Source organism: Meles meles, chromosome 5 (genome assembly GCF_922984935.1).
Source record: "Meles meles chromosome 5, mMelMel3.1 paternal haplotype, whole genome shotgun sequence".
Classification (NCBI taxonomy): Eukaryota; Metazoa; Chordata; class Mammalia; order Carnivora; family Mustelidae; genus Meles; species Meles meles.
In genome coordinates, this window is record NC_060070.1 from 9,339,638 (window position 1) to 9,366,773 (window position 27,136).

At 50.5% G+C, this 27,136-nt stretch overlaps 1 protein-coding gene across 4 annotated transcripts in view; it reads right to left on the reverse strand.

Moving 5' to 3' along the window:
* TMEM181 (transmembrane protein 181) overlaps positions 1–27,136 on the reverse strand; it is a 70,629-nt gene that overhangs the window by 13,348 nt on the left and 30,145 nt on the right. For all 4 annotated transcript variants that reach the window (XM_046004585.1, XM_046004586.1, XM_046004587.1 and 1 more), the window contains exons 2-8: positions 25,417–25,520; positions 19,139–19,194; positions 17,306–17,396; positions 15,976–16,097; positions 12,797–12,907; positions 2,312–2,392; positions 282–381 (exon numbers count right to left, since the gene is read on the reverse strand). In XM_046004585.1, coding sequence (XP_045860541.1) covers positions 282–381; positions 2,312–2,392; positions 12,797–12,907; positions 15,976–16,097; positions 17,306–17,396; positions 19,139–19,194; positions 25,417–25,520 — 665 coding nt within the window. The remainder of the gene's footprint in view (positions 1–281; positions 382–2,311; positions 2,393–12,796; positions 12,908–15,975; positions 16,098–17,305; positions 17,397–19,138; positions 19,195–25,416; positions 25,521–27,136) is intronic.

The window sequence follows — 27,136 nt, forward strand, 5'->3', positions numbered from 1 at the left end:
TTCTGAAGCAGGAGAAGAGGCACAGACGGCAGCGCTGGCTGCCTCCAGCCAAGTTCCAAGACAGCTGCGTCTGCAGCCCTTCCAGGATTTAACCACCGAACCAATCGCTCATTGGTGAGAGCCGCCAGGCATCCACTGTGTCCCGGGGCCGCACAGCTCGCGCCCTGCAGGTGCTGCTACCTGTTCCTCCAGCGGCTCCTCGGCAGCCAGAGCGGCTCTGGGACGCCTTCCAGCTTCAAGCTTTAAAGGGGGAAAGCTCCGAAATACAAATGGGCACCTACCATTGTAAAGCAGCAGCAGAGGCAAAAGAATGGACATCCACTTCTGCTCCATCCCCCAGTCTCGCATGGAAAACTTCCGGAGGGAATGTGCAAACAGGCACTGCAAACCGAATCAGGAACTCAAGTTACTGAGTTTGCTTCCGCCTTGCTCAGTATCACTATCACGGCATCACGCATCACGTGAAGTCTGCCCTGAGTGAGGGTCAGCCAAACCCGAGTTAACCCCTTGCTGCACCGACTGAGACTAAGGTAAGTTGTGAATCACTGGCAAGGAGCTGCGGGTACAATGGCACAAGCTGTTCTCCGAGGGGCAGGAGGGGGCGGGGGAGACACGGCCCATAACTCCCTACCCACCCCAGCTCCCCCCGGGACAGGCTACTTCCATCGGGTGGGCCCCACATAGCCACACAGAGGACCTCGCTGTGGCAGGCCACACGCCCCCACCCAGGCGACATCTACAGATGGCACCAGCTTCTGAGGAGGGCACCAGAGCTCCCTGAACAAACACCTCCCTGAAGAAGCTGTGTTGAGCCACGGGAGTGTCTTTAAAGTACTTTAAAACAGTACGCAATGTGTAAAAGACCTGGAGTTTTTTGTTTTGTTTTTTCTGTAATCTAACATGAGCCAATGATTTCCTAGGGAATTTGGACTTCCTGGGCTGATGGGCCATTTCTCCCATGCTGTGAGGCTCAGGCTCCTTTCTCTTGCTTAAGAACATTGTGCCCTGGATGCCCACCCTTTGGGCCCCAGAATGTGGCAGCAGCCCCTCAGACAAGAGAGATGCTTCAAGAAACAGCAAGGATTTCTGCTGAGCAAACACAATCAGCAGCTCTCCACTCAGCTTCAGCAAGTTCTTTAGGGGAAGCCCTGGGAGGGGCTGGGACTGCGATCTCCAGCTCTCGGCAGAGTCCAGGGTCTGCCAGTGGCTGTGTCCTACCCCCTCATCTACAGGCAGGTCCCATGTCACCACCAACTGGCACTTTCCTCACACGTCTGTCCCCAACAAGCCTGTCCTTCTGTTAACAGTTGGACTGTGAAGCACCAGGCTATCCTTGCTTGTGTGGCAACGGGAGTGGCCCCCACGGCAAAGAGGGGACATAGCTCCTGCATGGCACACCCTCCGCGTCAGCAAGGGGCAAGCAGCCGAGGGGGTGGGATGTCGCCCTTCAGATGGCGCAAAGCACCACCACAAGCCCCCTTTCCCTCCCCCCGTATGTGTGTCGGTCCTGATGTTCTTCCTCCAGTTTTAAATTCCCATCTTCACTGACTGGGCCTCTGTGGGGATCGCTTGTACTCCAAGGGTAAGCATTTTCCCCAAAGTCACAGGGTGCTTGCAGCCACTGAACTCAGACCCCAAACGAACCAAAAGCTCATACTTCCAAACCCACTCATCTGAGGCCTTCCTCCTGAAAAAGCCCAGAGACCTAAAGGTCTGGTACAATTTTCCAAATGCAAAAAACCCAAGCGTGGGCTGTATCATAAAAAGAAGGTCGTTCAAACAAAGCGGGTGAAACGGCACCGTCGCCGCACCCTGATGAGCATTTACTTAAGTGCCGGGGGTCTGTCCTCACTAGGACAACGCACAGAGGTCCTTATGAGCAGATACCACACACTCTTTCTGCACCACAGCGTCCCAGTGGACATTCGGAATATTGGGTAATATCAGGTCGGCCCACTGGATGGAGCATCATGGAGTTCAGATAAATCTCCTGTGTGGTTCACACTTTTTTATTTTAATTTAAATTCAGGTTAGTTAATATATGGTGTAAAATTGGTTTCAGGAGTAGAAATTAGTGGTTTGTCACTTACATAAACACCCAGTGCTTGTCCCAGCACGTGCCCTCCTTAATGCCCATCGCCCATTCAGCCATCCCCCCTCCCGCCTTCCATCCAGTAACCCTGTCTGTTCTCCATAGTTACGAGTCTTTTACGGTTTCCTTCCATGGTTCACACTGTGATAACCCTAATTAATAAATTAACTCAGCCCTTGTTAGGCTTTTGACGTGGTCTGTCAGGCAAATGGGACTTACAGTGACAATGAAGGTGAGCACCACGAAGACGAATCGGAACCAAATTTCCAGCTGGGAAAATGCAGGGTCATAAGTCTTCCACTAAAACGTAAAATAGGAAAATAATTGAAAAAAATATATCTAAAAGGAGGAACGCCAGATTATTAATAATAGTTATCTCCAGATACAATATTATAGGTAATTGTAAATGTTCTCTTTCCTTATGCCTTCTTACATGTTCTAAAAATTTTAGTCCTTACTACATTTTATTTTTATATTAAAGAACACAGACTTTGAAAATCTTAATTACAAGAGTTGGAAATAGTTTTCAGTGGTCATACTAATGATAAATCTGATAGACAAATTATTCTGTAATCACGAGAAGAGCATCTGGCTTTTAAATTTCATGTCAAAAAAATCAATGCTGTCAGCATGCCTGCATGACGCAGTCAGTTAAGTATCTGCCTCCTGACTTTGGCTCAGGTCATCACCTCACAGTTGTGAGATCAAGCCCCACATGGGGCTCCACACTGAGTGTGGAGCCTGCTTAAGATTCCCTCTGTCCCTTTTCCTCTGCCCGCCCCCACTCTCATACGCACTATCTCTAACAAAGAAAAATCAATACTGTCAATTCCTTAGTTAGAAAAAGCCATGCTTTCCATTAAAAGAAACAGATTTTTAAAAGATGCAAAAATGTGAGTAGGTAGGATGTTCTAAAAAAAGACTAAGTGAAACACATAAATATGAACCTGACACCACAAAGTACAAGGGAATTACAGGTGTCAGCTCTCATGCTGACTGAGTAGATTCACTTCTATCGAGTTTACACTAACAGAGCCAAGGAGGCACGCACCACACACCGACAGTAGGCAGAAGCCCTTCCGACCTCGGTCGCGAGCCAGGTTTCTCACCAGACCCCAGAATACTGCGCTGCAATGGGCCAATGAGCCCCACTGTTTTCAAGCATTTAAAATCATCTAAGCAGTTTGAAAAATCTACTTCAGAATAGAGTTATAGACATGAGATTTACCTAACTTACCTGAAACATTTAAAACACACACATATAGAGACAGGTACACATACAGTTTAAGACATTGACAGGAGGCAACAAAGAACAGTAATCTCTGGCTGTTAAGAGAGAGGTGCACCCTTTAGCTGCCACGAGCCACGGTGGGGGGAGAGAGCTCACGTAGAGAATCGTGATGTGTCCAGGGAGGAAACTGTTGGCTGTGATCCAAAGCACAGAGTACAGAGAGGAGAGCTGGAAGAGAGAACTCTGGACACCTACCAAAGTTGGTCCCCCTCGCATCTCCACCTGAACACTGATCAAGGCATTAGTATGAGTAAACCGCCTGTGGCTTGGGGGGAAAAAAATCCCTGAAAAGGATCACTGGCTCTCAAAGAGGGCAGGAATAATGCCTGGTCCCATGGGCAGAGAGAAATAAAATGCACAAAAGGGCCCTGGGTAGCATACCCCAAATGTTCTTACCCAAGTGGTAGGAAGAAAGTACCTGCAGATTTCATGCTGCTTTGGTCCCACCTAGCAAAATTTAAAAGCAAGGCCTAAAAAAGCTAAGCAATTTCCAAGTAACTTCACAGTATCCCAGAACAAAGCTCAAAGACACTTATAAGAATACAAAATCTAACATCAATAATGCCTGGCATTAAATAAAAAATACCAGACATGTAACACTGTGTGTGTCAACTATACTCGAAAAAGAAAGCAAAAAGAAAAACAGCTAACATGTTTAAAAAAAAAAAAAAAAAAAACCAAACCAAGAAAATCTGAACAGTAATGAGAAAAAAAAAAAATCAATCAAAACCACCTCAGGAAACCAAGGTGACATGGAATTAGCAGATAAGGGCAGCGAGAAGCTAGAGAAAAGTCTGAACATGTGAGGTCGGAATCTGGAAGAGCAACAACAATGGAACAGACGTGACGGAGATGAGCGGATATGGAGATGTCACTACACGCGATTTTAAATGAACCAGAGCAAAACTGAACAGAGTATCAGTAACCTGTGAGACCACTTCGAATGGCCAAAGAGATGTGTATTTGACCTTGGCCAGGGGCGGGGGGTGGGAGGGTGGGAAAGAGGATAGAAGAAATATTTGAAGACATAGTAACAGGCAATTTTCCAAATTTAATGAAAACTATGAGCTCACCAATTGAAGAACTCAGTGAACCCTAAGTCAGAGAAATGAAGTAAAGTATATCAAGGAACACCAGAATCAAATTGTTTAAATAACTAGAAGAGAAAAGTCTAAAAAGTCAGGGTTGAGGGGGTGGGAGGAAAGGAGCATCTATTCAGAGGACAAAGATAAGGAATAACAACAGATTTCTCTCCAGAAAAATGCCAGCCGAAGACAATTTCAAAGTGCTGCCGATGAAAGTCACCAAGCCATAAACCCCACATATACCTACTAGAATGGCCAAGATTAAAAACAACGGTACCGGTGCTGGAGAGGATGTGAGGTGACCACAGCTCTCTCGTTTGCCGCTGAGGGAACGGAAAGACTACAACCATTCTGGAAACAGTCTGTCAGTTTCTCAAACAGTCAAACACATGCCTATAGCATGACCAGCCACTCCAATCCTGGGTATTGTCCACAGGTGCTCACAGAAGCTTTGTAGCAGCCCTAAACTGGAGACCATCTAAACGCCCCTCGACAGGTGAAGGGACCCATGATCTATGCTGTACTGGCTCACTGGGAACAAAAGGAATGAACAAATAATACAGCCAACAGCATCAGTTAATCTCAAAATAGTTATGTTGAGTGAAAGAATTCAAACATATTGTAAGACTGTGTTTACGTAAACATTTTAAAAAGATTTATTTATTTTAGAGAGACAGAGTACGAGCAGGGGTGGTTGCGCAGGGCGAGAGGGGGAGAGAGAATCTCAGGCAGACTCTGCGCTGAGCGTGGAGCTCGATGTGGGCTCCATCTCATGACCCTAGGATCACAACCCAAGTGGAAATCAAGAGTTGGACGCTTCACCAACAGAGACACCCAAACGACCCGTGTTTATGTGAAATTTTACGGAAATACAAATGAATCCATAAAGAAAGCAGATCAATGGTGGCTGGGGGATGAGAAGGTAAGAGGAGGAAGGGGTATGAGGGAACTTTTAGGGAGTGAGAGGTATGCATAATGTCTTGATTATGGTGCTTCACAGGTGCTACATACATCAGAACGGATCAGACTTTATATTTTAAATACGTGCAGTTCACTGTATGTCAACTATACTTGGACAGAGCCATCAAACAAAAACCAACAACTAACAATCAATGTTAATGAGAGGGTAGAAATCCTAGTGATTAAGGACATATGAAATTCAAAGTCAGAGAATGAGGTTTAAATCCCAGGGCTTCCATTTTCCAGTCGGGAAACTAGCTTCATCTCACCCTCAGATTCCTCTCCCACAAAATGGGGAAACTATTATCTACTTGTAGAATTATCAGAACATTTAAGTAAGATGATGCTTACAAAAAGTTTAGCACAATGCCTGGCAAAGGCAAACAGCACAAGTTCAGGGCGCCTGCGTGGCTCAGTTGGTTGGGCAACTGCCTTCGGCTCAGGTCATGATCCCAGAGTCCCAGGATTGAGTCCCACATGGGGATCCCAGCTCCATGGGGAGTCTGCTTCTCCCTCTGACCTTCTCCCCCTCATGCTCTCTCTTGAATAAATAAATAAAATGTTTAAAAAAAAAAACCCAGCACAAGTTCAATAAAAAACAGCCGTTACTGTAAATCCCAAGCGTGACACAACTATTATGATCACTGCTTTGGTGTTTAAATGTTAAATAATATCATTTACAAAATGATCACAGTAGCAGTTATGAGCACTGATGGGGGTTATCAACATCCTATTCAAACAGAAAAAAGTGTACTGTGTATCTTAGTTTGAAAAACTAGATTGTAAGGCATAACCAAGAAAAGAAAGAAAAAGTCTTAGCATTAGGAAAAAAATTCACAAAACATGTTTAAAGTTACAATGATGAAAAGACAATGAGGAAGAAAATAACTAAGGGCCCCTACAGGAGGAGGGCTCTGTCAGAAGAGCATAGAAAAACTTGCTCACTTTAAAAATTAGCACTGGAAAACAACGCTTTTCCAATAAATGTAGCTAAACATAAAATATGCCTTTAGTTCTAGACGAAGAGTTATAGGAAGGAGGCGGAGGAAGGTGAGCCGGAGCAAAGCACAAGATGCTGGCCCGTGGCCGGAGCACTGGGCTGGCAGGGGGGCACAGTGGACCCTCGGAGCAGTCCTCTTCAGCACCCACTGTGCCGTCCCCTTGTCCTTCCTGATCTAGGGAAACCACGTCCAGCTAGGGTTTCTCTCTGGGGGGCTGCCTTCACTAGCAGCAGCTGAGCGGAATCACCTCTGTGTTCCTCTGGGACAGGTCAATCTCCCAGGCCAGTCTGGTATTCACTTATGCCACTGGCCTGAAAAGTCTTTCTTTTCCCTTGACTGAGCCCAAGAAGAGTGCAGGAAGTTCAGGGAACAGGGCTCCGGCCCCTTCAGCTCAGACAACGGACGACGACACAGGGTTGCGGGGGCTGGGAGGAGAAGGGCCCTCGGGGATTGTCAAACCCCTGGCCGGTGCCTGCGCCACCACCATGACTGGGATGACAGCCACGGTGTGGATCTCACAGTATGGAATTAGGGGAGTTTGTTTTTGCACTTATTTTTCAGCACAAATGTGTACATTTGAGATTAGAAAATAAAATAAGTAAAAGGAAATAGAGTAAATTCCCAGAAAACATTCAGGCTTTAGACATCCACTTTGCAATCTTAACCGTCAATCCATTCACTGGCATGCGCAGCAGGTCCTCTGGCCTTCACAAAGCCACCTTTGTTCTTCCAGAGCTGGACTCACCCCGTGATACCACAAACTGACTTTGGAACCAGCATCCATTTTATATCCGAGGCCACTTCTCCCTAATCACGACCTACAGAGTTTTGGTCCGGTTCTCCAGTCATTCATTCAACATTTGCTGAGCACCTACTCTACCCCTATGCAAGCAAATATGGTGTCAAATACTGTGTAGAAAGGACACCACGAACTCAAAGCAAGTCAGTCCCAAAGTAGGAGCTAATGTTTCAGGAGAGCACAAATACTTCACGATATTCCCCACCCCGAGTCCTTTGACTGGAAAAGCCACAGGAACACCCAGGGGTGGGGGGGTGCGTCGGGGTTCTGGCTGCTCGGGCCGGTGGCACTCCTAGCAACCTAGCGCAGCACTAAGCAACCCCCTGGAATTGGTTCCAGGCTCAGATTCACAGCCTAGGTCTCCAACACTTGGAAACCATACGAAAGTTACTATATAGAAAATCTGGAGGGGAAAAGCCTAACATAGGCTCTTGTAATCTGTCCTATGAAAACAACAGGGCAAGTATGACCCAAGAATCTGCTTAGTGCTCCTCAAAGCACCGCGGGCTGCCAAGTCCTCTCAATTCATGCGGAAACCAGAGGGGGTCTACCAGACAGAAAACTAAAGGACTCGAGAGCATGAGCTGTTGTTGGAATCTCATCCTGCAGGGAGAAGTCGTGGAAGTTTTCTTTAGGAAGAAAAAGGAGGAAACGAAATGTGAACAGCTAATGGCAGTGTCACTCACGACTTAAGTGACCCTTTAGGTGACCCTCTAGGTCACTTAATAAGAGGGGGAAATGCACAGCTCAGCCCTGAGGACACCGGGAGCTGAAGGGACATGTGCAGAGGTGTTCACAAGGCTCAGGAGAAAACGACCCCAAAACGAGTAAAAGCAATCTGCCCCGTGTCCAAAGTCCACACTCCGCTGCATATGCAGACACGGCCAAGGAAATAAACTCTTAAAAACACAGGACATTAGCAGTATTCTCCTGTGTACCTGCGCAACCTAGAGAGTGGTCTTGACTGAACATGGCAATGGGATGTGGTCAAGGTGTACTGAGAAGAATAAGAGCCGAGAGAAGAGGCAGAGAGGAGAGCCGCTCCACTTCAAGCAGAATTGTGTGTAAGGAGAAATCTGTGAACCAGGTGGTCACAGGGTATGGGCATGAGAACAAAAGGAAAGAAAGCAAGCGTCTCCACTCATGGGTACACGGCATCAATGACAATGCCAGACAGAAGAGAAAGCCCCCACAGCAGGCGAGACCAGAAAAGGACCAGAACCATCTAGGTGCCTGCAGAAGGGCAGATGTATTCTGCCTAAAACAGAGCGTCCGAACACCTGGGGGCTGCCCTTGTGATGATTCTCTCTCCTGGGAGAGGGAGATTTTCATCCTGAACTTGACTGCCATCAAAAGGAAGAACGGGCTAGTGAAACCGATGGGGGCACCCAGGGGAGGTAAGACCTACAACAACCAGCACACACGGGGCGAACAGCGAACTCGAGTCCCCGCACGGCAAAGATTTCCAAGGAGATGCCAAACAACAGCAATAGAAACCGTCACGCGTCAAATTCCATCAAAGCAGCAAGGTCTGTCTGAAGAAACAGATGTGGTTCAACGGGCAGCCCCGGGACGAGCTCTGCGTTTCCAAGGGCGCCACATGTCTGGTTAAGGTTTTACTGAAAGGGACATACCTATAAAAAACTACATGTGGACCCCAAATGTACGGCTCAACGGACTGCCACAAACGGAGCACAGCAGCGTCAACAGTGTTCTGGTCAAGAGACACCTTCACCACACCCAGAAGCCCTCCCCCAAGTCCCCGCGGAGTCACTAACTACACCCCTGCAACACTGATCCGGACTTAACCGCTCGGTGCATCTGGTCCGTTCCTACCACAGACACAGATGGACTCGTGCACCGTGTGCTTTTCTGTATCAGGCTGATGCCTTCAATGCCATCTCACGCCGGTGAAGGCAGCTGCCAGGGCTCCTTACTGCCCTGCTCCGCTCCCCTGCAGGCGCCACCGTGTCCCTGCCAGCCGTCCTCTACCGAGGGGCGAGGTGCGGAGCAAGGAGGAACCAGCAGGGCCACATCACTAGGGGAGCTCAGGAGCCCCGGCGGCTCACGCCCTTGCCGGCCTCGGCATCTTCCTGTTTCATCTCAGCCGTTCCGGGTAGAGAAAGGGATCGCTGAGATACTCTTCAGATATATTTTATTGTGTTCTGCTTTCTCTACTTCCAAAATGGAAATGAAGTCAGCTTGTTATAAAAAGATTAGATGGAACAATTTTTAAAGCTTTTTGAAAGGTAAAATTGTAAAGAGGGCAAATAATTAAACCGGTACCAGGATGTTAGTAACTGCCACAGTGGGGCATAAAAGTTACTTCTGAAATTTCTAGCAGATGACGCCGAAAGGGAAACATGGTGAGCCATACAGCTTTCAGTCTACTTCTCACTATCGGAGTTTGTAACAAACGGTCAAAAGGAATTGTCTGGAGGTTTAGATCAGAGTTCACAACATGATGGATACTTTTCAGCAGCAATTTTATAAGAGATACATACTTTGCATGAGGTTCTCTCTGGTTCCTTTTTTTTTTTTTTTTTTAAAGATTTATTTATTTGACAGAGAAAGAGAGAGAGATCACAAGTAGGCAGAGAGGTAGGCAGAGAGAGGGAAGCAGGCTCCTGGCTGAGCAAAGAGCCCATGCGGGGCTTGATCCCAGGACCCTGAGATCATGACCTGAGCCAAAGGCAGAGGCTTAACCCACTGAACCATCCAGGCGCCCCGGTTCTCTGGTTTCTTAATGCATCTCTGTATAAGTTTTAGACATAACACTAAACCGTGATTTTCTGAGGTAGCTCTTCTGTAACTAAGCTCCTCAGAATGAACTACCAGACGGTATGTTGGCTTCCCCTTTCGAGTATCAGTTGTCTGAGGAGCCTTCTTTAAAAAAATAATAATTTTCTCTTCTGATTATAAAGGTAATAAAAAGCTCATTATAAAGAATCAAAAGAAAAAAAGAAATCAACCATGAAGGCTACCACCCGGAGATAGCCTACTAGAGTTTCCTATAATAAAAAATGTCAATCAGCATTTTCAATTAATTTTTTTTCTTCTCCTTTTTTAAAATCAATAGCAGTTTGTGCTATCTATTCTGTGACCAGTTGATTATTAACAGCTGTCAAAAAACTAATTTATTCATTTAACCAGAACTCTACTGAAATACAGATTGCTCCTAACTTCCCTGCCATGAAAAATACAAATCTTCGTGTGCTTTTCTAATTGCTTCATTAGAATAAGTTCACAGAAGTAGAATCACTAAGCCAAAAAGAATGTGCACGTAAAGGCTTTGCTACACTGCCAAACTACGCCCAACACCGAAATTCATTTACACCCCCATTAGCCTGTATGAAAGAACTTATAACCCGAGGTGTGATTTTCTTGCAGGTGTTTGTAGCATTTGACGGGTTTAAAAAAATGAAAATAAAAAGCATAACTTTTTGAATTCTCTGATTCTTTGGTTTAGAGCAGGGATAAACGTCATCTCACAAGTCTGCTGGCCATTTGAGTTTCTTCACCTGTGAAACACTGTGCCGTTATCCTCCGGTTCAGCCCGTATATATGGATTACCAGGCTAACTGTGGCCAGGCTCACTGCTAGGCACTGGCAATACAGAAATGTACAAAAATGGAGAAAAATCTTAGGTGACATCCCCACAAACCCCAGGGGTCTCACGTATTGGCATTCTGAATGCTGAAGAGCACCACTCAGAGCGAAGCTCTGCCTGATGCCATCATTCCAGACGAGCTGTTCCGATGGCAGCTTCCTTGCTGAGCCCTCCAATGAGACCACGTCACCTGCCCTCTTGAGCAATGGTGGAATGCCACGTACCAAGTTTACATGAACTATGCCCAAATTCTTTAGGAATAAGTCCAAGGGGAAATAAAACAGAGAAGATGGAACAAACCAGTGTAATAGGGTTGGGGTGGACTGAGCCTGTGGGGAAAGCTGTTGAGAAGGCTGATAAAGGCTGTCGCAGGGAAGCCCCGACGAAGACGGAAAGGAGAGGTCCTCTGTGTGAGAAACGTGGTGTTCTTTGCTCTCTGCGTCCCTGACTCGGGGTGATTCTAAAATAGCAAAGTCTCCAGCACAGCTGGTGCGCACAGCAGGCAATCAATCAGTGTGCCCGGGCTTAGGGTGCTTGTCTCAGACCCTGTCAGGATTCGACCTCTGCATCATGACCTCGAGGACACAGGCGGATGCTGACCAGATGTTCTGAGGAAAAAGCTCCAGGAAATCTTTCATACCACAAAGAACAGTACCCAGATTCGAACTCAAAGGATCAGGAGAGGCGGGACCCAGAAGCCGAAACCGCTGAGAACAAGTTCAAGAGCAAAGGGGAAGGACTGAGTGGCCTCGGAGAATTGTTACAATCCAACCGCAGAGGCAGAGAATGGGAAAGACTCACCAGGGTCAGGGCGAGAAGAGACCGAATGGCAGTCACGGAGGGACGAGGCCGAGGCGTGTGCAGCAGATGGCGGGACGCAAGCCGGTGAGGAGGTTCCAGCCACACCTGGAGCACACCTGCTCCTTCTCCTGCGCCAGCAGCCGCCCCCCCCCCCCCCCCCCCCCCGCCCAGGCTGATGGGGGCAGCCCCGGGAAGGAGACCTGCAGCCTGACGGGTCCCGAAGCCACCCCCAGGGCCACGTGAAGGAAAGGAAGAACCTCCGAGGGGCTGAGACAACATTTCTAAATACCCAGAAAGCTATCACGCAGATAGAGAACAAGACTCATTTTGGGTGATCTAGAGACAACGGGAAAAAAGTAATCTGAACGTTAACGACGGGCGCCGTCTGCCGAGTGCCTCCCATGAGCAGGCCTCGTGCGTGGTCTCGCGCCCAGCCGACCTCCAGGGTCGGGGACCAAAGTGGGGACACAGGTGCCACCACAGAGGTGGGCGGGGTGAGGCAGAGCGCTTCCGCACACAGGAGGGGGCCCACATGTGGACACCGCTCGGTGCAGGCACCCATCAGTCCACATGGAAACCTGCAGGGCAATGTTCGTCGCAGCAGCATTCACAAAAGCCCCAAACACCCTCCTCGTCACTCTGCTGGCTATCCCGGGGCACGGGTGAGCAGAAGGAACAAAGAGGCTGGTTTCAGTGAGACACAGGACAGCAACGTCTCACAGTGACAGCTGCGCTGGGCCGGCCACGTGACAGCAGAGCCCACGCCCCGCCAGAGGTCCCGGTGGGGCCAGAGGTCCCGGTGGGGCCCGAGGGCGGCTCATAGGTGGCTCGCAGGCAGGGCGAAGGGGTCCCGCCTTCTTCTTCTACCAGGAGGGCTCAGCGGCTAACTCTTACCGCTCTTCCAACGGGAAGGCTACTCTGTTCTAAATCTCGGACCATCACAAGGGGTTTCCGAGTTCATGCTGTTTCCTTAAGCTCCACTTGGTTCCATGTACTTGAGAAATTATGGCTGCCCTATAGCTTTTAAAAACTGTACACGTCTCCCACTGTCCAAAATAACATGATTTCAATGCGGAGATTTATTTCAGTCATTTGACAGAAGAACGGGAGCTAAGCAAACAAGCCACAGAAACACTGAGGTCAGCGGGCACACTTACCGTAAAGTTCATTTCCTTGATGGGTAGCTTCAGGTGTTCGAACCCCACAATCACGGTATACTGCGTGTAGTTCAAGTAGCCGAGGTGAGCCACAATAATTTCAGCGCACTTCTGCAAAGATGCAAGGTAGAGCTGTGTCTTTAAAGCAAGCACGACTGGTCCCCCCCCAGCTGACCCATGAGGTAACACATTTCAACAACAGATGAGCAGAACTAACCGTCGTCAGGGAACTCGCTAGAGCCCAGAAAAATTCCGATGCCAGCCAAAAAACAATTCTTAGAAAGAAGAAACCAAATGGGTATTTTGGGAAACAAATAATAGAGGATTTGCCATCATTAGAATCTTTCTACTCTGGACGATTCAAAGTAACGTCACCTACACAAAACAGTTGACAACGCCACACAAACCTGACATTCGCACGCGAGCTCTAGTGGGGCCGGGGGGGGGGGGGCGAAGACACAACAGGCCAGACCTCCGAGCCTCACCGTCCTCCCCGCTCACTTCCACAGCCGCTGCACGATACACAGGGTGACGGCCCGGCCCCCTCCCCCAGTGCCGGCCCTTCCCCACGCGGAGCCCCAGGCGCACACCCAAGGCAAAGGCTGCAGGAGCAATGGCTAGTGTGATTACACGGGTGTATCACTGCCTGCCCGGAGCCCCTGTCTCCTGTCTGGGGCAGTTAGGAGCCAGGTCCCCTCTGCTTCTGTGTGGCCGGGCAGCCAGTGACCCGCGTGCAGCCACGTGGCCTAGCGCACCCCTCAGAAGGCCTCCCGCGGTCTGACAGAGCAGTCTCTGGGTGGCGCCTGTGTGGGCCGCAGGGGTGAACAGGGCAGTCACCCCTACCGTGGGTCAAAGGTTCCCCAAGCCGCGAATGTCTGAGGTCAAGTAGGAAAACAGATCCGGTGTTTGCAGGAAGCCTTAAAAAGATAAGTGGACGATCGGCAGGCAGGGGTGCCCACCTAAGGGCCAGGGAAGAAGTCAGAAGGGTGAGTGTGTGTGTTGCCCCTGGTCTCTGCAAAACCAAATTTTTTCCTGACGGGTCACAGGAGATCACATGGGGACAGGGGAAGCTAAGTACTGAGCAGTACTTAGTACTCAGCGAATGATCTGTGCTGCACAGGCGACCACTTCTTATGAGCCTGGACTTTCAGAGGATCGCCTGAATTAACGAAACAGTTACAGCTCAGCCCGCAAGTACCTTCCAGTCTCTAAGAACTACGGTGAGACCACCTGACGGTGCGGGGGTTCTCCGCTCGAGCCACGGTCCACGTACCGATCACAACGTGCCCCTGCAAATCCCTGGTGAGAACCTAGCACTGTCAGCCGCCCGGCGCGGACCACTTGCTATCCGAGGTGCCAAGCTAGGACAAAAGGTGGTCAGCAGCTCTAGAACATAAAAATCCCACCTTGTTTTAAGTCAGGGCAGTGGTCCTGGGAGGACTGGGGAGGAGCCTGCCCAGAGAGAGCAGAAGAGAGAAGACCCAAGGGTGACACGGTAGAAACTGTGGGAGCGGGGAGACACCACAGCGAACCACCGAGGGCCACTCTCAAGGTGCACAGTGTGGGGAGCACTGCCAAGAAGCGACAAGACAGACAAGCAGCCTCGCAGGCAGCCTGGCTGTTCCAAGTACAGGCCTCAGACATGGTGACTGAGTCATCCTCGTTGGCCTGAGACTTGCCCCGGTTAGAAGAGAAAGTCCCCCATCCTGGGAAACTCCTTGGTCCTCACAAACCAGCAGGATCAGTCACATCAGCCTTAAGATCAAGTCACCGACAGCCGGTTCATCATCCCCCACCCGGTGCGAGCAGGAGCAAAGCCAGGGGCGGAAGCTGGACTCCCGCCAGCCTGGGGGTGGAGGCGAAGCCTCGCCTTCCAGACCCTGCACCCATCGTCCCATCCATCGTCCCTCCTGTTTACGCAACGGAACTGACCCAGCACCGACTGTACAGACATGGCAGGTACTCGGCCCCCACACTGGGCACTGAAGGTTCCCACAACCGGTGTCAGACTTGATCCCCGCCACTCTACAAGGATGGTCAAGGAGGGCATAGACCCACTGTACAGACGAGGACAACGTGTTTGAGAGGCTGGCCCGGCCCTCCTCCCGTGGGTAACGAAGGAGGCAGAGCGAGAGTCTGGGCCCTTGTGCCGCTTCCCGAGCAACACCGGCCCAGGCCCACGAGGCAGACCAGGTTGCGAAGCAGCCGCCTGGGGACCTTCAAGCAGATGCCCGCAGGGAGGGACCACAGATGGGGCCATCGTGCAGCAGGAACCCTCCCCCACCTGATCCCTTCCTGCCCGGACAAGCAGGCCTGCTGTGTCACGGTTCTGAACCAGGCGGCACGTGGCTGCCAAGGGCACAAGCTCTAGGAGACAAAAGCATGGGCTGAAATCCCGGCCCCTGCTCACCGTGTGTGCCACCTTGGGCAAGCGCTCTGATCTGAGCCTCAGTTTCCTCTGGTGTACAACGGGGCTCCGGTAACAGGGCCTGCCCTGTGGGACTGCGCTGGGGACCGAGGGAGACCTGGATGGACGGGAAGCCTGGCATGAGGCCTGTCAGGGCAACCACTTGCCTAACCCCCCAATCTACACATTCTCTTTCCTGATGTTGCTTGTGCTCTCCATGCGCCTCCATGACCTGCTTCGTCCCAGGGGTCCTCCCTGCTCTACACGGAGCAGTCCCTCTTCTGACTCTTGGGACGCTGACAGAACACAACACCAAGAAAATCAAAAGTGAGGGTTCCTTCCTTGCGTTGGACCACCAGGTTTCCTATCGCACAACCACACGCTACACCCTGAAGTAGACACTCAAACAAGGAGGCCGCTCTCCATACGAGGCCCGGGCCTCAGCCCCACAGATGCCCCAGAGTAGGAAACCCGAAGCCCTGACCAGAATGACCACGGCGTAGCGGCAGACCTTCACGGGCGACAAGCAACCTGTGACAGCCATCTGCAGACACATCAGGCTGTACACACACAGTGAAAACAGGCATCGTGCGTGTGTGTCTGTTTGAGAGAGAATGTGTGTATGTTTGTAAGAACTGAGAAGGAGATCGGTGTAGAAAGTGACATGAGTGTTCCGCACCATCACTGGTATGATTTGAGTCTTCTACTTAGGAAGGCAGACATGTAACAGGGAAGCGCAACGAGTAACTGTTGACCATTCGGACACACTCACCCCTGCACAGGTGAGGGTCCTTGTCCGATTGTGAACTTTGTTATGAATGAACATGGTGGTTCCATCTTGAGCTACACCGTCGACTTTAACAGTCATGAGGAAGCTTGTCTGAATAGATGTTTCTACAAAAGAAAGAAATTCCGTGGCAGAGACCACATCAGGCACATCACGCTTGCCAAGGTGAGGGCCCAGAAGGGTCCTTCAACCACCTCAGCCTCAGCACATGTGAAAACCTCACACTTGTCTGTGAAGTAAAGCCCTTCGGTCAGCTTCTACGTCCAACCCGTTACCCAGGGGCCTACGTAAAAACCTACAGTACAGTTCCACCGATTTGGTTCATAAAAGGGCAAGCATTTCAAGGCTAATGAAATTTTATTTTTTTCATTTCCCACATAAATTTCTAACTTAACTTTATACTAAAATAAAATTAGATTTCTTACTTTTCTGATGACATATTTTATTATTTTTCTGTTTTTATGCCCATTGTTTAAAAAAATCAGAGAACAAAAAAATATGAAGATATCATTAAACACAATCCTACCACCTAGATATAACCCTAATTAACATGTCACGTCCATCTTTCCGGAGCCTTTTCTAGGCGCGCAAATACATGCTGATACCGAATTCATTTATGTTTTTTTAAAGGTTACAAAAGGGGGTTAATTTTTTTGGTAATACACATTTTTTCCCACTTAACCTACTGTGGTCGTGGGGTTATCTTTTCAAATTCCTCTCAGTCAAAGCGCCTCATCTGACTCCCAGAACATGGGAGATAACGTGGGTGACCACATCCTCGGCTCCCCCCGGGCGGCCCATAACTCCAGAGGAGCAGACCCGAGGCTTCAGAGACGTGGACGCAGCAGGGCAGGTGCCTCAGCCTCGGCAGCCCTGGGATACTGAGGCCAGCTCCTCCTCGGCTGTGGGGAGGTCCCGTGCATGGCAGGATGGCAGGCACCCTCTAGATCCTAGCAGCGCCCTCTGCCCCAGGGGTGACAACTGCCACGTGTCCTTGGGGGACAGAACCATCGTCTCGGGGCATCAGAACTGAAGCCTCTCCCAGAGCCCACGGACAAAGCTGCCACAGCAGGGGCAACACCGCGCAGCCACGGAGCTAAGCTGACCAGTGCTCGCTGAGCGCTGCATCGTGACTTTTTCTGGAAGACACTGGCAGACACGTAAGGGGCTCCCAATTTGTTGCTGTTATAAAGAATAACGAGCGTCCTTGTGATCCATCTTTGAGCACCTGTTCAAAGGGTTTAAAGCTCTCTCAATCTTTAAAATATGGTGTTTTATACAAAGAAACACAATTCCGCGATGTCAGGCTTCCTACCTTTCGACTGATCCAGCTCCACAACGCACGTCAGCCACAGCTGCTGATTATAGGTAGACAGCGGATTTGAAAGGATTTGAATTGGCTTCAGCTAAGGCAAGAAGAAAAAAGAGTTAAATAATCCATATGACCTTTTCATTAAGTCTACCGAATATCTCATCTTAACGTACAAAATGTACATTCAGTAAAAAAAGGTTTGTGGAAGCTCTGAAACAGAAACGTGTACTTTTCCTTTAGACAAGATAAGTAAAATTCTGCCTTCCAGAAAAAGAAAAGATGAATTTCCTATTGGAGTGCCCTCTGTCTCATGAAAACCCCTAAGCAGGCGATGTCCACCACCTGTAGCCTTGGGACCATATACCTACTTAAATAGCAAGAAAAAGTCATCCTGGAGGAAAAAAAAATTAAAATATAGAATACGGTGTATCATAAGATAATAAATAACACCAGGGACAGATCTTCATATTCACAAGAATCATTTCCTTGGTTCCAACATGCCAGATCAGTCGCTGTCTGAGGTCTACTGTTTTCCGCTTTAGGAAAGTCTTACTGCCCCTGGAGAGAAAAATTAGAGGAGACCCCACTGCCAATGACGTTTCTGTGCTGTGTGCTGAAAACCATTAATACTGGCTCCTAGCAGCCATGGGAGACAGAGAACATTGCTTAAGGAGCCACCCATGGTTCCAAAGAAATGTATCATTTGCATGCACAGTGTTTGAACAGAAATACGTAGCATCTGTGTTTTGGAACCAACAGAAATGCCCTGTGACTGAAGGCTTGCCCGAAGCCATGAGCATTGAAACCCACCAGAGGATGGTCTATCATCTTTCAAAAGCGAGCGTGATCTTTCAGGAGCAAGTCAGTTTGGTGGGATGGCTACTGTTTATAGTGTCCCAAAAAAAAGGACTTACATCCTGAGAGAAAGAAATTTTGCAAGACCTAACTATGTTCAGGAAACCCAATGATAGCACCTCTTCAAATCAGGTCCTCAGGGCAAGAGGTAAAGAAAATCAAAAAACGCAAATGTCAGTGGGCTAACCAGAGGGCCCTTTCCAACTAGCAAGAGTAAGAAGAATTAAGAGGTAAGTTTTAGGACACTTTTCTTTTGCTTAATTATAAGGGTGAAAACCTACCAGAGAGCTAGGATACGGAAGATGGGGGGGGTTGTTGGGGATCAACCAGATTTCAACGTTACGGTACCATGAGAATGTGGGACAAGTGCATTCAGTTTATAGATAAAGATACCATGTCTGGTCTGCAGCAAAAAAAAGGGTTTAGTTGTTGCGCTCTCACAATTAGCATTTGCTAAAGATTACTGAAACTCTCCTGTTGGAAGGACCTTTGTTTTTCTGTAAAGATGGTGAAGAATTGACCACATTTAAGAAAGGAAAGAAGGAGGATTTTTTTCACTTAAACAGAGTTCATGCAGGAATACCAATCATCGGAAAGACCTGCTCCTGTTAGAAACCCGACGCGGAGACCCGCATTAACTAGTGTAAACAGTAAGAAAGAGACGCCCGCAGGAGCACTGCCAGACCGTACGGCCTAGGAAGACGTGTGGGCATGAGGACTCAGGGTGAGCCAACGGGCATCTGGAAAGCAACTGCCGCTCCCTGGGCCGACAGCAGCATCTACTCTAGCGCTGAGCTACTGCCTCAGGGGAGGACATCCTTCTAGCAAACAAGAGCGCAGAGGCCAGCAGCTGACAGCGGAGTGAGCATGCATACTGCCTAAGAAGCAAGCTGCACGGCAAGGGTGGTGCGTCCCCAGGACCCACTGAGCGACCCGAAAGTTTATCGGGCCCTGCCAGCTGCCCCTGCAACCCAGTCTTACCTTTTTACTATTATTTAGTGAAAAATTGGCTGCAGAAGTCTGGATTACTTTGGGTCCTAAAAGTGTAACAGAGAATGAGAAAAGTAGGTTATACTTACATCGATAATTAATTTATTGATTGTTTTTTCAAATGCCAAGAAAAACTCATACATTATGTAGAGGCGGTCTTGTTCTCCGGGTCTGTCCTTAGGGGACATGTAAACACACGAACAGACACACGACACCCACCCTGCTGCACCTTACGCCTTCCCGACGCAGGTGGACACGGTCTGACCGCCACACACTGTGTATGATTCCTACGGGACCTAGCTAGGCCCAAACCGCTTTGTTTCCAGAGTGCTCGCTCGGTAGTGCTCAGATCCAAGAAACTATTATGATACAGACATGGTCTGAATATTTTGTAACGTAGAAAGATTCCTGCTAAAAAATTAAGACACATTCATCTGTTCATCCAATTAATCCAAAATTTTCCAAAAATATTTATTAAGCTTAGGATATAAAAAAAATAAAATATATGAATGTATACTCAATGTAGATTCCTGAAACAGCGGATATATAAGCTTAACGGAACCTTCCGATGAAATTTTTCAGAGCTTTGGCCTCAAAGGAAAGCAGCCTGAAGCAGATTTTAATTGAATTTATTTCATTCTACAATCACACTCAGCTGCGAGGCTAGTTTTCTGGGCTGCCTCAGTGGCCGAGGATCCTCCATCTCGAGGAGGTGCACGAGTATCACAGGAGTCTGTAACGGGTTCGCAACAGATGCAGTGCGTGTGTGGCGTGGGGGAGGAGGCCGGCAGCCACAGCGAGGCCTGTTCTGATAGGGTCACAATCCGACAAGCCTCTGCTCCAGGAAACAAGGCGGTCTGCTTTCTCAGAAAGAATTAAGAACTGGGAATCTGAAAAGTCCAGACTCTAGTCTTAGCTAACTTGGCCTTCTGAGTCTCGGTTTTCACATCTGCATAACAAGGGTGACTGGCCCAGTGGTCACTAAGGGGCTCCTAATTCTGAAATCCTAACGACGTTATTCCCAGGGGACTCACAACGGTGGTTCTTGTCAACCTGACTGGGCCCTGGGTGCCCAGAGAGCCGGCTAAAGGGGATTCCGCTGAGTCTGTGAGGGGGTTTCTGGATGAGATTCACATCTGAATCAGCGGACGGAGGAAAGCAGACGTCCCCGCACCGTGAGGGGGCCTCATCCTGAGGGCTGAAGGCCGGAATAGGGCAAAAGGCTGAGCAAGGGAGACTCTGCTCTCTGCCTGGGCTTGTGCTCGGTCTTCAAGCTGGCCCGTCGCTACTCAGTTGCTTCCAGACACAGACTGGACCTTACCTGGCTCTCCCGAGCCTCTAGCTTGTCAATTACAGATCCTGGAATTTCTCAGCCTCCATAATCATGTGCACCTGTTCGTTATAATAAATTTCTCTTCCCCTCCACCCTGCCCCTCTGTGTGTGTGCACGTGTGTGTGTGTATATATACTTATATATATATGCCTCCTATTGGTTCAGTTTCGTTGGAGAACCCTAATATAGAATTTGGTACTGAGAGTGGTTATAGAGGAAAAGTTCTTTTTTTTTCTTTTTTTTTTTTTTTAAAGATTTTACTTATTTATTTGAGAGAGAGAGGGAGAGAGAATGAGCAATGGGGAGGGGCAGAAGTGGGGGGGGGAGAAGCAGGCTCCCCACTGAGCAGGAAGCCTGACGCAGGACTCAATCCCAGGACCTGGAGATCAAGACCTGAGCCTGAGGCAGACGCTTAACCGACTGAGCCACCCAGGCGCCCCGAGGAAGAGTTTCTTCATACTGACTCTTGGGTTTCTGGAAGTGGTTCTCTAATGTGACCAGCTGTAAGATGGCAATGACTCCATGTCCAGCAGGAGAGACAGCACAGCTATGGTTCATGAAAATATGCACGGACTCCTGATCAACTACTTACGAGAATAAGCTAAGTGACTACTTGTGATTCTTTAGAGTATTTTTGGAAAACAAACAGAATGAGGTTGACTGGCTGTTCCTAGTGTCCCCGGACAAAGCGGCAGAAGAAAAGGTGGGCTCCGGGGTTCGAATTCCCAGCTCCGGTGCTACACAGATGATCTGACAGCTTCTGCGCAGGCAGACGAAGGCTTTATCGCCTGGAGCCACAGGGCTGCGTGCCGAAAACCAGGCCCGGAATCTCAGCCTGCAGCTGGCTGAATTACAACACCAGTTGCACACCAGCCTCACAGGCTGCATCGCTGTTCAATGGAGGGCACTGGCTGGGAAGCAGGGAGATCCTGGTCTGGGGACGGCAGGAAGACCCTCATGAAGCCTGGGACACGGAGCTGCCATTTCAATGCGTTGTCTTTGCCACTGGAGGCGTTCTCCCCATTCCCAGCAGAAGCAGCCTTCCACCTCCCCCACCTGACCTAAGCAGACAGACTCCCCTGATGGCCCCGCAAGACAATGACGATTCTGCTCCGCAACCTCCCCTCTCTGACTCTCGAACCAGAACTAGACTCGAGTTCCAGCAGGCCCCCAGAGGTGAGGTACAAAGTATGGCCCGTGAGGAGACACACTACATATGCTCCAAAAGAACTCCACGAGTCTTCCGATTTACACAGAGAGAAATCCGGGGAACGTGCGGGGGAGCGAACACTGAGGCTGGGAAATGGTGGCAGGAACAAGTCAGATCGGTCTGCATTTACAGAGGCAGGCCCACCGAGGAGAGATTTTGCATTGCACACTGGAGCTCAGGGAGTTGGGAAGGGCTCTAACAGTTTGGTTGGTTGGTTAAAAACCAACAAAATGTGGTCCCCAGTAAGCAAATCAGAAACCTGCCTTGGTTTAATGGAGAGGAAGGGATTCGGAGGCTTAGGGAAATCAGAACATTGGGGCGGATTGGTCATTTAAGACCTGCTGGGAAACTTTAGGACACAGAGCTTTCACCACCATTATGAGGAATAAATTTGTCAGGGAGCGGGGGTCCCAGCACCATTAAAGAGCTCTATGACTGCCCTGCTCTGTGAACCAGATCTTACAGTAGGAACGATGGTCACTGAACTGGGGAAGCCTAGCACAATGGGAATGACTGGACCCCGGGAGCGGTGGGGCCAAGCAGCGGCGCTCACCCACCCAAAGCAAGGTGGGCGTGGCTACTATAATGGACAGGACGGTCAAGCAGCAATCAGAAGAGTCTGGTTGGCACAGACCTATGGGGCTGGCTCGTTGATTATGGCGTTCCTAGAAGTAAAATCCGCAGGAAGCCTACTAAAGTTAGACTTGACCTGTGTGAGCAGAAAAGTCTAAGTCAAGTGAACAAAAGTCTAACCTGAATCATAAAAACAGAGAGTCATAGCTCTTCAGTAGTTTCCAGATTTGAACCACTTTGCAGACCCAAACCTCCAGAAGACTGGGTCCGATTAAGAAAGCAACCCAGTACACGGCCAAAAATGTAGACTGCTAAATCATTCTCCCAAAGGAACCTATAGATTTTTTCCAAGATAACTGCACATTGGGGAAAAGGAAATACATGTTGGACTCCCCTGGACACTGGCTCTGAACTGACCCCAATTTCAGGAAACCCCAAATATCAGTGTGGTCCACCAGTCAGAGTAGGGACTTATGGAGGTCAGGTAAGCAATGGGGCTTTATCTCAGGCACGTGTCACAATGGGCCCAGCGGGTCCCTGAACCCATCCTATGGCTGACTCCCCAGTTCCAGAAGGCATAATTGCAACAGATATACTCAGCAGCTAGCAGAATCCCCATACTGGTTCCCTGCCTTGTGGAGTGAGGGCTATTCTGGCAGGAAAGGCCAACTGGAAGTCACCAGGGCAGCCTCTACCTACAAAAATACAATCAAAACCAGTGTCACGGTCCTAGACTGCAGACATCAGTGTTCCCATCAAGGGCGTGAAAGATTCCTATCACCCCCATTCATGTCGCCTATCCGGCCAGGGCAGAGGGTGGGTGGCTCTTGGAGAGGGCAGCGGACCACCATCAGCTGAACCAGGCGGTGATTCCAGCTGCATGAACAAAGCCACACATCCTCTGGCATTCGCTCTGGCAAATACCGTCTTCTTTGTCCCTGAGGACAAGGCCCACCAGAAGCCGGGCCAGCAGCACACCTTCCCTTCCCGTCCCGCCCCGAGGTCTGTAACCCCCAGCCGTACAGCACAGCTTGCACAGAGCTTGGCCGTCCTTCCTCTCCACAAGCCATCGTGCTGGGCCCTCGCATCGTGGCATTATGCCCACCAGACCTGTGAGTAAGAAGTAGCAAACGACCCTAAACTCCTTGGTAAGACCCTTGCATGTCAGCAGACGGGAAGTAAATCTGGTTAAAAGGCAGGGGCCTTCTACCTCGGTGAAACTTCCAGGGGTCCCCTGGTATGCACCATAGAGAACTATCCCTTCTAAGGCAAGAGATAAACTGTGGTGTTTGGCTCCCCTACAATGAAAACAGAGGCACGATGCCTGGCGGGCCTCGCCTCTGTGCGTTTTAGAGGCAACGTGTTCCTTGTCTGGGTGTGACACGTTGGCCTATTTATCTAGTGACCCACAAAGGTGCAAGTTTTGACGGGGCCCAGAACAAGAGAAGGCCTCCAGCAGGTCCAGGCTGACGCAGGTGCCGTACGATCCGGCAGACACGGAGGTGTCTGAAATGGCAGGAGAAGACAGGGATGCCGCATGGAGCCCTCGGCAGGGCCCTACGGATGAGTCTTCGTGCGGACCCTTGGGTCTCTGGAGCAAAGCCTCGCCCTCCTCCACACGCGCTGTCCTTCCGAGACAGCTCTTGGCTTGCTGCTGGGCCTCAGCAGAGACTAAATATGCACCCACGGGCCCCCAAGCTGCCATGAGACCCACGCTGCCCACCGGTGAGTTGGGCGCACACGGCAACACTCCATCATCAAATGGAAATGGTACCGTCTGCGCATGCCTGAGCAGGCCCTGAAGGCGCAGAAAGTCTCTCTCTATTGGTACCACATATATCCTATGGTGTTTTTCTCTGGAGAACCCCAATACCAGTACTCGCTGGGAAGAAGGAAAGGGATGTGGGAAACCTGACCTCGTTTTTCTGATCTCAGCTGGGGCGCATCACTCGACTTCTGCGAGAAGTGGAAAAGGCTGCGTATAAATCATGGGATGCTGCCACGGACCTGCGGCTGAGGGACGGGAACAAGAACTGGCTGAGGTCCCGTGAGACTCCAGGCTCGAGCCTGTCAATGCCTGTCCTACCCATCCTCAAAGTACAGTCAGGAAAACTGAGTAAGATGACTGCTGTGTCCTGTGCCGGGATTAACGTAACGTATCCCTCGGTGACGTCACGGGAAGGAAAAGAGAAAGTTGGCTCCAGCAGCTGTTCTCACCATCACGTGCCTCATCAGCGGGCAAACAGCACCTAAGCGACCACGCTCACGCCCAGCTTCCTGGGGCCAGCCCCCAGCCCAAGTCCAGCGGGGGCTCAGAAACTAGACTTTGGGGGCACAACTGCCTCTGGGACAGGCCAAGCCTCATGTCGTTCACGCTTTAACATGAAACACCGTAACTAAATAAACACCTACCAGAAATCACGCTCACTAAACAGGATACTTAAGAGGGCAAGAAGAAACAGCCTAGGCAAGTCCTGGGCTCCTACCCCATGGACAGGGCTGAAGAGATCGGGTTGCTGGGAGCCTCATGAAAACGGGCCGACTCCTTTCGTTCTGCTTTCCATCAGTGTGAAATGGGGTTGGACTGGGCGATTTCAAAGGCATTTTGGAAGCTAAAATCGTTATGGTGTGGCTCTTCTCCTCAAACTGCGTGCCATGGAACCCCGGGGCACCGGGACCCTGAGCACGAGGCCAAAGCCAACCTGCAGGCTCCCTCCTGCCAAGAGTTCAGGAGCCGCCTCCCAGCTCCCCTTGGTCACCCCAGCCCCGTGCTCATGGCTGTCTCACGCCGCCCCCACAAGAAAGTGCTGCACTGGACCGTTTACCGGGCTGGGGCTCCCATCAGTCACACGTTCTGGACCCCCCAGCGCCCAGGCCGGGTCCCGAGCACAGCAGTGTCGACAGAAATGTCTGACTGTCCAACAAACGGTACGCGGTCCTGGCCACCGGGGCTGCCAAGCTGAACTCCAGCCCTGGCTGCTACGAGGGGCGGGACCCAGGTCACCCCCTGCCCAGCGGGTTCAGAATGAAGTGGCACGTCACCCTCCACCCGGGGCCCTTAGCAGGGGACAGGGGTGGGTAGAGCTTGGCCGGGCCGAAAGCCACGTGCCAGGGTGACTGGAAGTGATACAATGACCAGGAACCGCACCTTACCTCTGATTCCAACGAAGACGGTCAGGCCAAAACAGACGAAGAAGACGACAAACACGAGGACAAAGTGGCGCTTGGACAGCGTGTAGAGCCGCATGGGCGCCAGCCTGCAGAGAAGTCGGGGGTAGGCGGCGGTGAAACGGGGGGCTGAGTCCACAGGAGCCCCCCACAAACTGGCAACACCCCAGGCTACATCAGGCCCCCTCTCAGAAGCGGAGCTACTCGAAGCCCGGGTGACCTGCCTGACAAAGCTGCCTGCGTCACCTCAGGGCCCATTGCAGGGCGGGCGACTGGCCGGCACGTCAGGACACCCCGTCCTGTAGGGGGCCGGCCAGACCCACTCCCCACGGCACGGCAGTGTGCTGACGCGTCGGTGCCCACGACAGTGTGTTTCATTTACCAGGCCCCACGTGCAGCGGCCGGACCCCCTCCACCGGCGTCCACCTCCAGCGGCCAGAGCAGAGCCTAAGGGCAAGGGCGAGGGTGACCCCGAACCACTCCAGCCAACACGCGGAGCTGGGAGCTGGCACCATCAAGCCCAGATCGGGAACTGCGGGTGCCACCAGCTGGTCCTCGGGGTGGCCCGCAACGTGGCTTCCCCGCCTGGGGCTCCTCACCTCTCCTCGCCTGCATCAGCCCTCCTGGTGAAGCTCGGCCTGACTCTGGCTCTGGGGTCTGGGGTCTGGTTCTGATGCCACTGAGCAAGCTGCCCGCACTCCTTGGTGACCTACACAGGGCGCAGGGCTCCCGAGCGGGTCCGTCCCAACACCCCCCGCCCCGCAATCAGGAGGTCCCCGCCTATTCACCCCTACTTTGTCCTCTGCTCAGAAGAAAATGGCAGTGGGGGAGGGATCAGTTCTCTTTTAGAATTCCCCACCTGAGGTGTCAGTAAACAAAAGAAAAACCCATGAAGGATGAGACAATAAATGTCTGAGGCTTGGCCGGCCACACAGCGTCCGTCGCCAGCCCCGAGTGCTGCCTCTACACGTAGCCCAGACGTCGCGTACGTGCGGCGGTGTTCCCATTTGACCCCACCACAAAGAGGTGGGAGGCCAGCTGTGGCCCCCAAATGGCCAAGTCCTGCCCTATAACCTAAAGCGGACACCAAAAAATCCAAAGAGATTGGGGGGGGGGGAAGGGGGTGTTTTGCTTTGGTTTTTAGATTATTTCTATTCCCCGACCATTTCCTGGTGTTGCGAGCTGAGACAGAGGGAGGAACTCCTGCCTCAGGAACAGCACACACACCCCAGGACAGGGAGAACCAGGCTTAGCACTGAAACGGAGGGAAAGGTTATTTGCTTTTATGGTGCCTGGTGCACACGTGCCACCTCTCCTTTACGTGGCTCGAGATTCCAGCTCCTGAGCAGGAAATCAGCTGCTTGGTATTTCAGGGCAAAGGTTGGAGCCCATAAGCCACCTCCGCTCAGACGTGGCTTTGCAGATGACCAAGCCGGCTCCCTCCAACAGGACCTGCCAGGCCTTGGGGTGAGTGAACTCTGAGGTCAGCATCACCGTGTTTCACAGAATGACGGCACAAGAGAAGAAATGAAGGAATGCATGCCTCTGTCATTTTCTTGGGGACACAGATCCAAAGGCCACTCCACAAATGACCCTGCTATGCATGAGAAATAAGTAGCCTGTCCCCAACTCCAATTTGGTACCCTAAAGTTTTGTTTTGTTTTAAGATTTATTTATTTATTTGAGCGAGCAAGAGAGAAAGTGT